General features: G+C 37.9%; 1 protein-coding gene across 1 annotated transcript in view; it reads left to right on the plus strand.

Moving 5' to 3' along the window:
* The window catches only part of LOC111159711 (stAR-related lipid transfer protein 9-like), a 66,804-nt gene that overhangs the window by 6,778 nt on the left and 47,579 nt on the right, over positions 1-12,447 (plus strand). The window contains exons 3-7 of the mRNA XM_022522272.1: positions 3,658-3,727; positions 5,133-5,205; positions 10,460-10,527; positions 11,694-11,791; positions 12,202-12,411. Of these exons, the coding sequence (XP_022377980.1) occupies positions 3,658-3,727; positions 5,133-5,205; positions 10,460-10,527; positions 11,694-11,791; positions 12,202-12,411 (519 nt within the window). The remainder of the gene's footprint in view (positions 1-3,657; positions 3,728-5,132; positions 5,206-10,459; positions 10,528-11,693; positions 11,792-12,201; positions 12,412-12,447) is intronic.

A 12,447-nucleotide genomic window follows, 5' to 3' on the forward strand; every position in this document is an offset into this window, starting at 1 on the left:
TTGCTCATTTGAGATTCACATGTTGCATGTTGTTAGGGTATTTCTTTGGTTTGGAAAGTTTCCTGGGTCTCTCTTTAACTTACATGAACTTGACAACCATCAAGTGGTGCACAATTTTGATATGTCCCATTACTCATGATTTTCAAGATGATATCTTACAGCCTTCTTCACTCTAGAATTGCTGTTCTCCTTTTGTAATCAACAAGTGTTTGTGGGGCAGTACTGTGAAATCATGTATCTATCCCATCTTCATCTTATTTTCAATTTATGTCAGTATAGATTCATGCTTGTCTATTTTATTCAATGAATTATCTTCTGTTACTGTGATTTTTTTTATTCTGATGCTCAAATTATTCCAAATTTAGTCAACGAAATCCCTTTCAAGTGTATTTCTGTGACATTTTAACATGTCACTATTATTCTTTAAGCACCTTGTTTTCTGGCATAGAGGTATTCCAGGCTTATCTTCTACTTTCTTTGCCTCAGTCTTGGAATCAGCCATTTCTTTTTACTTTTATTTATCTTACCTGTTCCTTTTTGCTGGAGAGTAGTATTTAGAAATTAAAGCTAAGATATAGGTGCTATGTATGCCTATTACTATTGATGTTGCAACGTGTGGTCCTTCTGAGTGGACAGATCTAGGTAATCTGTGTTCATACCAGTAGCTCTAATTGCTGTCCAACACAACAGAGTTCATTCTCGATTTCTCCCTTTTCATATTTGTAATTCCTTAATTTTATTTTTTAAAAAGACATATATTTATTTAAGAAAGAACAAAAGCGAAGGGAAGGGCAGAGGAAAAGAGAGAATCTCAAGCAGATTCCCCTCTGAGCGCAGAGCCCAGTGTGGATCCCATAAGTGCATCTGAGTGGAAACCAAGAGTAGGACATCCAACTGACTGAGTCACTCAGGCACCCTTGTAATTCTTTTATTTAACAGGGGAAGTACTTCTCTGATCTGCCTTCCTACATGTAATCAGTCTCCTTGCCATTGCTCTTCTCTCTCTCATGTGGGTACCCTCCTTGCCTGGCTGTGGTTAGACACCCTCTGCTGGGCCCTGTCTCCACAGTTCCAGCACTCTGTGTGGGGCTGCCTGCCCCTTAGCTCCCCACTGTGTAGGTGCATTCTATACCCCTCTTGGTCTTTGTATCCCTTTGCTGGTCCACCTCCCCACTCTGACATGGAAGCTCTGCCTCTGACATGGATGCTCCCTTCAGCCCCCTCAGGCTCTGACTTTCTGGGCCAGGCTGCAACATGTGCAGTCACCCTCCTCACCCCCACTGTCCTGCCAGGCTTTCCGTTTGTGTGGACCCAAACAAACAAGGTTGTGGACAACCCTGCTCAGGCTTGTCTTGGCTATATGTACCAGGCAACCCTATGTGGACACACTCCCCCTCCTTTCAGGCTCTTCACCCTGCTCTGCGTCACTGCAGCCATCACTGCAGTCCCTCACCTTCATAGTAGCCTACCCTGCTCTGTTCAGCTTGATAACTTTAGGATTAAATTTGCAGGGAAGGGAGATAGAAGGGGTGCTAAAAATGTTTTAATAAGATTACTGTGTTTTGGGGTGCTTAGGTGGCTCAGATGGTTAAGCCTCTGCCATCGGCTCAGGTCATGAACTCAGGTCCTAGGATCGAGCCCTGCATCAGGCTCTGGTGAGTGGAAGTCTGCTTCTCCTTCTGTGTTCTCTCTCAAATAAATAAATAAAATCTTTTTAAAAATTACTGTGTTTTTACAAATTATTTTCCATAGCATATGACTTTTGTCTTATCCTGCTAATGTGGTTAATTACACTGATTATTATTATTATTTGGTTTTTGGTGTTTTTTTTCCTTAAAGATCAGGAAATAATTTTAAAATGTTTTAAAATTTAAATTCAATTTAGTTATCATATTGTGTATTAAGGGACGCCTGGGTGGCTCAGTGGGTTAAGCCTCTGCCTTCGGCTCAGGTCATGATTTCAGATTCCTGGGATCGAGCCCTGCATTGGGCTCTCTGCTCAGTGGGGAGCCTGCTTCCCCCTCTCTCTCTGCCTGCCTCTCTGCCTACTTGTGATCTCTCTCTGTCAAATAAATAAATAAAATCTTTTTAAAAATTAAAAAAAAAAAGTTTCAGGGATAGAATTTAGTCATCTATCAGTTGCATATAACACCCAGTGCTCATTACATCAAATGCCCTCTTTAATGCCCATCACCCAATTACCCCATTACCCCACCTACTTCCCCTCCAGCAACACTCAGTTTGTTTCCTATAGTTAAAAATCATTTATGATTTGTCTCCCTCTGTTTTTATCTTATTTTATTTTTCCTCCCTTTCCCCTATGTTCATTTGTTCTGTTTCTTAAACTCCATATATGATTGAAATCATATAGTATTTGTCTTTCTCTGACTGACTTATTTCACTTAGCATAATATCCTCTAGTTCCATCCATGTCACTGCAAATGGCAAGATTTCATTCTTTATGATGGCTGAATAACATTCAATTGTATATATATCCCACACTTTCTTTATCTTGTCATCTATTGATGGGCACTGGGCTGCTTCCATACTTTGGCTATTGCGAATAATGCTGCTATAAACATAAGGGTGCATATATCTTTTCAAATTAGAGTTTTCCTATTCTTTGGGTAAATAGTGGAAATACTGGACCATATGATAGTTCTGTTTTCTAATTTTTTAAGGAATCTCCATGCTGTTTTCCACAGTGTCTGCACCAGTTTCCATTCCCACCAATAGTGCATAAGGGCTTCCTTTTCACTACATTCTCACCAACATTTGTTGTTTCTTGTGTTTTTTATTTTAGCCATTCTGACAGGTATGAGGTGATACCTGATTGTGGTTTTAACAATAATTTCTTAATATAAAGAAATCCAGTCAATGTTGAAATTGCTTTGTTAATTTCTAGCATAATTATATTTACCAATCAAGCCGCCAAAGTTAGTCTGTCCCTGTATCTCTGATTGAGTTGTGAAGGCACTTTTTGACCTGGTCAGTAACTACCCATAAAGACTTACTTTCATGTCCTTAAGCTCCTCTTCACCTATCTGAAGCTGACCCATTCTTCAGTGACTCAATTCAAGTCTCACTCCCTCCATGAAGCCTGCCCTGGCCACTCCTCTGATCTCCTTACCATTTATTATCTCTTTTACTCCTGTGGCATTTGGCCATATTATGTTGTGTAGTATAAGTTCTTATGATTGTAAACTGCTTTTGGGTAGGGACATGTATACTGTATGTTTTGTATGTCAAATTGAGTCTGCCATCTTGTGGGACACATAGTATCTGTTTGCCTTAGCAATTTGGTGAGGGCCAAGGGAGATAATATAAGAACTTTTCTTATACCCTATATAGCTCAATTGTAAGGAATTACCTTTTTTTTGTTTTTATTAGCATAACCACTATATGAATTCTGGACTACATTTTCTGTGAGAGCAGAGACTTGTGTTTCCAGAGCCTATCATAATGCTTGACAGTAGGCTTCCCATTAAAAAATAAGTAAATAAAAAGATAATTTAACCATCTTAAAGAATTTAGTCAAGTTCTCTCATCCTTGTCTATCAAATGATATAAAATAGGATAAAGTTAATGGCCAACAGGAAGAAGTTAAACTTTACCAAAAATTTTATTTTCTTTTTTCCTCCCTCACAAATCTGATAGGTTTATCTCAACATGTAGTTACCAACTATAAGCAAGTAATTCAACTCTTGGAGGAGGGAATAGCAAACAGGTAACAGGTTTATTTGTTGCTGTCCTTCTTTCAGTCTTACTCTTCTTTCCCCCTTTGGAGTATATGATTATACTTCTCCTTGCAGCTTTCCCACATTCACAATCAGGAGGCCTTTCTCAGAACAGTAATGTACTCAGGATAAGGGGCAGTGGCTGAGATTTTGTGCATTTCTCACTAATAGTGAAGGTGGAGTTTGTTCTGGTTATAATAATATTGGGCAGTAAACCCAGAGTTACTCTGTGCTTTGTCTTATAATACATAACTTTTTGACTGAAGAAAAGATTCTTGCCTGCATTGTCCTCTCTGTAGGCTTGATAGAAATAAGATCCAATATAGTTTAAAGTGTTTCAGAAAATTGTTTTTCTTATAGTTTTGCATACTTGTAAATGCCACCCCTAAAAGACTGTTTTGAATCTGCAATGAATAAGCACTGTAGACTTTCCTATAAACTATTGTAAATTGTGATAATATTGCATATTTTTAGTTACTAGGAAATACCCAGACTGATATTAGTATATGCCTGAAAGAATAGCCTTTTTTACCTGGAAAAAACGTTGGGATTTAGTCTTCTTTTTACCCTATTAGTAGCAAGTCCAAGTTAATTGACTGTAAAGGAAGACCTTTAAATTTAACATTCCACTCCTTGGGTTTCATGGAACTATCCTGGAGGCACTTGCCTTTGGTCTTCAGGATACCCTGGGTTCCTTGATCTTGAAGTGTCAGGCTTCACCTTCTCTATCCTTGAATCATGAGACCCGACTTTGGAGTTTGACTCTTCTTAAATTCTCCAGCTCCTCTGAGGACAGAAGTCAATGACATGATCTTAAGCTGAAATATGATTGACTTAGATTTAGATGAAGGGAAGGCTCTTCTGACTTTAAGGATTAATATGATTAATATTGCAATGAATTTCTGAAGAAGACTTTGAATTTCACCTGGCTTAAGTATGACATTGACATAATTCAAGATCTCATTTCAAATTCCTTTCTGACACTGTAAGACTAATATTTAGTGTTTACTCACATTTTACTTTCTCTTTGATGCTTCTCCAGCAAGCTTTCTACCTCCATTTGTCCTACTTAACTGGGTCTGTTTTAGGGGTATTCTTCCACGTTGATGACACTCTAGTATTCCCCTTTTTCAACTCTGATTTTTGCTTCTATTGCTTAAAATGTGTTCTAACATAGTTTAATATGAAGCTACACTGCATTTTATTCTCAGATATCAGTACCTAGAATGATGCTTCTGCCATCTTTGGATCACTCTCCTAACTAAACTGGACTAAATATGGGTGTTTTATGATTCTCACCTGTGAACCTTGGCACTAACATTTCTTTTTTTCCCCATTAAAGATCCGCTGTGGATAAACAATACTTATCCTAATTGTTTTCCTTTATGTACATAGAATCACAGCAGCTACTCATGTTCACGAGGCCAGCAGCAGATCCCATGCCATCTTCACTATCTACTATACACAGGTTGGTTACTCCTTTATTTGCTTAGATTTCTTCCTTTCCTTGACCCTTTTGACTGCTTTCTTGTGTCCTTATTTCTTTTCCTTTCTTCCTAACTTTCCATTTACAGGCCCTCTACTTTGACCTAATGTTATAAGGAGGACCTACATATAATCTACTAAGTTCTACACCAGAACAGGTAGAGGCAGTTTCATAAAGACTAATCAAAATATCTTCAATTTATATTTTACTTATAACATTTTAAAGTACTTTTATATCTATGTGATCAGTATGAGCATTAAAATAAGAAGTAAGATTGAAATGAAAATAAGCATTAAAATAAAAACATAGAAGATTTACTTCTGTTATGACGATTTACTTCTCTTAAAAAGTAGATTTACTTCTACTAGGAATAAGTAGATCAACAAATCCTCCCCCCGCCCCAAAACAACGGTAAACCTGGACAAAATGTCAAAGTAACCACTTCTCGGGGCACCTAGGTGGCTCAGTGGGTTAAGCCGCTGGCTTTGGCTCAGGTCATGATCTCAGGGTCCTGGGATCGAGTCCCTCATCGGGCTCTCTGCTCACAGGGAGCCTACTTCCCTCTCTCTCTCTCTGCCTGCCTCTCTGTCTACTAGTGATCTCTCTCTCTCTCTCTCTCTCTGTCAAATAAATAAATAAATAATCTTTTTTAAAAAATTTAAAAAAAAGTAACCACTTCTCTGCTCTAAAAATAGACCAGAGTCATATAATAAATCAAGACATTTATTCAAGAAAACTACTGAATTACAGGTAAGAATAGTGCAGATCTGTGGTGTATTGCCTTGGGCTGTTCCCATCCCTACCTGTCTCTGTAAGTGAGGTAGTTCAATCAGAGAATGGAAGGCAGTGAAAACCAGCAACTTTGTTGCTACCACTGCTAGAGGAGTTCACTTGATTTGGACCATTGTCAGAATGGTGCTCTTGGTGGCAAGCTAACGAGGAAATCAGTGACTCCATTAGCCTGAGATTGTTAGTCTGTTTCAGGCAAGAAATGAACTGGCACATTAACTGGGGATTTAATAGGGAGTTCTGGAAAATGATGCAGCCATAGTGGGCTTGATAAGATCTTCACATATCCTGTACTGAGCAGAACTTAAACCTAGAACTGAATTTTTAATGCATTCCCCAGCCCACACATAGATCCACCAAAAACGAATAGAGATCTTATTGGCTCAAGGTGTTTGATTATAACTTCTGAACAGTCTTTTGCTGTACACTCACCTATGCAGACAGAGGGTGGCCCCCCCAAAGGTCAAGGTTAGAATTAAAAACAATTAAAGGAAAAAACCTGAACAGAGACCTCTTTGGCTACATATTGCTAGAGAAGCAGAATTTAAGAAATTTTTAGCCCAGGGAAGTTACCAGAGAAACCAAACAACAACCACTACGACCCTCAAGATGGAAAAATTCAGAATTCTGAGTTGTTACAATATGTTATCTAAAATGCCTAGTTTTCAACCAAAAATTACTAGACGTGCAAAAGGAAATAAGAAAGTACAGCCAATGTCATGAAGGGAGGGGAAACAGTAAGTAGAAACTGATTCTAAGTGCTCCAGATGTTTGATTTAGCATACAAAGTCTTCAAAGCAACTGATATAAATATGTTCAAGGAGCTGAAGGAAACCATGTTTAATGACAGTGACTCCACAGAATTTCAATAAAATCATAGGAATTGTTAGATAAAATAGGGTTGGGGTCCTGGAATTGAAGTGTACAATAACTGAAACAAAAAAGTAGTGGGGACTTGAGCAGATAGGAGAATGGCAGAAGAACTAGCTAACTTGAATATAGACAAATAGAAATCATCCAATTTGGGGACACCTTGGTGGCTCAGTTGGTTAAACGAATGCCTTGGATGAAGTCTTGTATTGGGCTTCTTGCTCAGCGGGGAGCCTGCTTTTCCCTCAGCCTGCTCTACCTGCCACTCCCCCTGCTTGTGCTCTTTCTCTCCTAAGATAGATAGATAGATAGATAAATAAAATCTTTGAAAATAAATAAATCATTCAGTTTGAAGAAGAGAGAGTAAAAAGATTAAAGAAAAATGTAGAATTGGGTGCCTGGGTGGCTCAGTTGTTAAACATCTGCCTTCGGCTCAGGTCATGATCCCAGAGTCCTGGGATCGAGTCCCACATCTGGCTCCTTGCTCGGCAGGGAGTCTGCTTGTCCCTCTCCCTCTCTCACTCCCCCTGCTTGTGTTCCCTTTCTCTCTGTCTCTCTGTCAAGTGAATAAAAATCTTCAAAAAAAATTTTATAGAGCCTCACAGACCTGTTAACACACAGCAACTGTGTTAACATAAATGTAATGGGGATCCCAGAAAGAGAAGAGAAAATAGGCATAAGAAAAATTAAAAAATAGTGGCCAAAAAATTCCAAAGTTGTTGAAAATCATTAGTGTACAGATACAAGTATTTTAAGAACTCCAAGTAAAATAAACGTAAAAAGATCCATACCTTGACACATCACAGTCAATTGTTGAAAGACAAAATCTTGAATACAGCTAGAGAAAAATGACATGATATATAAGAAAACAGTTACATGATTAATGGTCATTGGACCCCAGAAGACAGAGTGCTGAAAGGAAATAAAACTGTCAACCAAGAATTGTATATGCAGCAAAACTAACTTTACCAAATGAAGATGAAATAAGAACATTCCTAGATTAAAAAAAATAAGAAGAAGAAAAAAATTCATTGCTTGCAAGTGTAACTTATGAGAAAATCAAATGAAATCTTTCAGGCTGAGAGAAAGCAGTAACTTAAGTCTACAGGAAGGAATGAAAAGTGCTAAGAATAGGAAATATGTGGGTTAATATAAAAAGCTACATAAATATATTCTTCCTTATTTTTCTTCCAATGTTATTAAAAAATAAGATTGTATAAAAGAATAATTATAGGGTGCCTGGGTGGCTCAGGTCCCACATCGGGCTCCCAGTTCCATGGAGGGTCTGCTTCTCCCTCTGACCTTCTCCCCTCTCATGCTCTCTCTCAAGTAAATAAATAAAATCTTTAAAAAAAAAGAATAATTATAATGCTGTGTTACATATATCACATATATATACATTGTCATACATAATACACTAAGCACAAAGGAGTGAAGATGAAAAGAAGATATAGTGTAATGGTTAGCACTCTGGACTCTGAAAAGAAGATATATGGCAGTAAACTTTCTATATTCATAGGAATTAAGTTATTATTATTATTTAAGATTTATTTACTTATTTATTTGACAGAGCGAGATCACAAGTAGGCAGATAGGCAGGCAAAGTGGGGGAGGGGAGGAAGCAGGCTCCCTGCTGAGCAGAGAGCCCGATGCAGGGCTCCATCCCAGGACCTTGAGACCATGACCTGAGCCAAAGGCAGAGGCTTATCCCACTGAGCCACCCAGGTGCCCCTAATATAATGATTTTTAAGGCAAAAATAAAAGGCTAATCAAAATAGTGTGACATTAACGTTAAGATAGACAAATAGATCCATGGAACTGAAGAGAGTCCCAAATAAACCCGTATATATACAGGCAAGTATTTTTCACGAACTTGCAAAGGCAATTCAGTGCAGAATGTAATCTTTTCAACAAATGCTGGTAGGACAAGTGGATATCCATATGTTAAAAGTAAAAACAAACCCCTCCCCCAAATAGAACAACTTTGATCCATACCTTGACTTTATCTAAAAATTAACTCCCACCTAGATCATAGACATAAATGTAAGGCCTGAAACTATTAAACTTGAAGATAACTTGGGAGAACCTTTGTGATACTGGATTAGGCAAAGGTTTTTCTGATGTGGCACTAAAAACACAAACTGAACAAAAGAACAAATTGAAATTTACCATTGGTCAAAATTTAAAACTTTTCTTTGAAAGACGTTATTAAGAGAACAAAAAGAAAAATCACAGATAGGGAAAATGTGTATGTAAAACATCTGATAAAGGACTTGTATCCACAATATATATAGAACTATATCAATAGTAAGAAAGCAACTCAAAACAGTGGACAAAAGTTTTAAATCAACACTTAAGTAAAGGAAGTATACAGATGGCAATTAAGCACTTGAAAAGATGCAAAAATCACTAAACATTAAGGGAGTGCAAATTAAATGAGATGCCACTGTCTGCTTTTTAAAACAGCTAGAATTGAAAAGAGTGATTATACTAATTCGTGACCTGATATGTAGGAGCTGGAGTTCTCATCCACTTTATTACCAGTTGGAATATAAAGTGATACAACCTTGGAAGAGAATTTAACAATTTAAACATATATCTACCTTATAATCTAAAACCACACCTAGCTATTTTTCCCAAGAGAAAAGAAATGGTATGTCCATATAGAGACTTGTACTCAAATATTCATGGCAGCTTTATTTGTAATTGCTCAAAGCTAGAAACAACCCAAATGTCCATGAAGAGGTGAATGGATAAATAAGCCTGGTATATTCATACAATGGAATACAATTCAGTGATAAAAAAAAGGAGTGAACTCTTGATACACGCCACACTGTGGATGAATCTCAAAATAATTAAGCAGTGAAAGAAGGCAGACCTTGTGTAGTTCCATTTGTATGAGATATCCTGAGAAGACACATTTTATATAGAAAGTTGATGAGTGGTTGCCTAGGCATAGGAATGGGAGTGGAGCTTGATTGCAAACTGACTTGAGGGAATTTAGGGGATTGTTGGAAATGTTTTAAAACTAGATTTTGGTGATGGATGCACAATAAAATAAAACAACAAAACCCCACACTTAATTTCTTTTAAAAAAAGGAAAAATAGTTTTGCTCTTGAGGGCTGAATGCCCCTGAGTAGAGAACATGGGTAGATTTGCTTGCCCTGGTGAGTTAACATGCTGTGACTCCAGTTAAGGAGAGAGAAACCCTGTCAGGGGCCCCACACCTGCTGTGGATCTTTACTGATGAGAGTCAGCCCCCAAGAGGGGAGTTGAGCATTTGCCTGCTAAATCGTATTAAAATTTCTGGTACCTCTGAAAATTGTGCTCATAAGACTTTGTGGGGATTTACTGTGTGGAAGTCCTGCTCATATTTTTAATGAAATAAAAACTCAGGGCTTACTGACTGAGTTATCAGACTTTGAGAGCTCATTTGGTTCAGGGCACATTCAAATACAGATTTCTTGAGTGATTTGGCTAAAAGTCCAGAATATCACCTTGTTTAGGAGGGCGTCTAAGGGGTGGGGGGGACACTGTCTTCCAAATGACAAGCTTTAAATGTGTTTTCTCCCTTAGGCAATCCTGGAGAACAACCTCCCCTCTGAAATTGCTAGCAAGATCAACCTTGTGGACCTAGCAGGCAGGTAATTAGGATTTCAAAGCCAAGGGGAATTAATCTCTTGGCAATGACCTTGTTCTTGCCCATTTTACAAGGAATAAACTTGTTCCATCCTTTTTCACATTTCGATCATCCTGAGAAAATGACAAAAGAAACAAATTTTTTAATGCTATTTTAAGAAATTATAGTTTTCCAGAGGCTAAAAAACATCTACGTCAAGGGTTCTAAATCTTAGCTGCCTATTAAAATCACCTGGGCCTTTAAAAATTCTCTGCCTTAGTTTCACCTCTGATCAAATAACTCGCGTTATTAGTGAGGTCAGAGGCAGTGCAGAGATCAGTAATTTTTGAAGCTCCCCAGGTGATTCCAGTGTATAGCCAAGATCAAAAAACACTGCTCTAAATGGAAGTAACTGAGTTAATACACTTTTTTTTCCTCTGTCTTAATATTGATTGTGTGCCGGTATGTTACTGGGGAAAAAAAAAAAAAAAAAGGAAAGAAAGCTTTTAAAAATACTGTTCCATTGAGGAGAAGATATGATCTTCTAAGTATTAGAAGAAAGCATGAATTATAGTCATGTATATCCAGAAAGAAGAAAGTCTTGGAGATGTCACAAAAAAAGTGTGAGATGAGGTAGAACAATTTTTCTTATTTTAAAACTACTAAATTATTAATATGGTACATCATTCCCTTAAAAATGAAGTATTGTCTCTGTCAGCTGCAACTCTGGCATTTTGGGGGGAAAAAATGAAGGGCTGTCTGGAAGAAACTGTGTCAGGCACCTGGAAGTATGACTTTTTAATATTTTCCATTGACTGCAGGAAGATTAAGACAGTTGACAGATAATGACACAGATACCATAAGGCCATTAATAGATGAAATTAAAACAAAGGTTGGGCATATTGATGCTAATATCATTACTGTAAATGAGCATTACAGTTAGCTAAAAGTGCTCTAGCAGCCAAAATTTTAAAAAAGTAATGAACTATTTGATTTCCATTGCCCAAGAAGTGGAGGAAATGCCAGTTTATTACAAGATGGTAAGACTTTTCCTGGTAGTGAATTCTAAAAAGAATTTATCATGTGGGCTTTTAATATAATGTACAGCATAATGGATAGTGTCTTTCAACAGCATTTCAAGGACAGTGTCTTCTTCTTTGCTTTTATTTTTTTTTTAATTGACTGTTTCAGTGAAAGAGCAGATCCCAGTTACTGTAAGGACCGCATTACTGAAGGAGCCAATATCAACAAGTCTCTTGTGACTCTGGGAATTGTCATCTCCACCTTAGGTATTTTGCTGATAGATGATTATCAGAGTGGGAGGGAGACTCAGGAAAATAGCTCACATATTTTCATTTTATGAAAATGGGGTAGACATTTACAAGGTTCTTTTTATAAAGTTGCCTCCTGACTGAGGCCATAAAAATGGATATTCTTTTGTCTGCACTTGAGAACCCTGTGTGGTCATCATCCCAACCCTCTAATTTCAAGAAGAAGGAAGACTGAAAAATCATGTGGGTCAGATAGTCTGTGTTCTGAGTCCAAAGGCTAGTTCAGGATTGAAATTTGTACTATTCTGTCATGCAGAGAGGGATTACAAAGTGTGATACTTAAATTTGTGTTCTTCGGCCATTGTTTTAATGCACGTGTTTCACAATTCCTTTCTTCTTCCACTTTTATTATTTTGTTGTCTTTAAAGCCCAGAATTCTCAAGCATTCAGCAGCTGCCAGAGCCTCAACAGTGCAGCCAGTGATGTTGGTGACAGTGGGATCCCTAGCTCTCCGTCTGGGACCAGCAGTGGAGTGGGGTCCTCCCGAAGGCAGTCTTACATCCCGTACCGGGACTCCGTGTTGACCTGGCTGCTGAAGGACAGTCTTGGAGGCAACTCCAAAACTATCATGGTTGCTAGTGAGTGGGATGCTAGAGCTTGTTGGGACTAGTACT

This window comes from Enhydra lutris, unplaced genomic scaffold (assembly GCF_002288905.1).
Source record: "Enhydra lutris kenyoni isolate GAN:26980312 unplaced genomic scaffold, ASM228890v2 scaffoldscaffold4, whole genome shotgun sequence".
NCBI classification, from domain to species: Eukaryota; Metazoa; Chordata; class Mammalia; order Carnivora; family Mustelidae; genus Enhydra; species Enhydra lutris.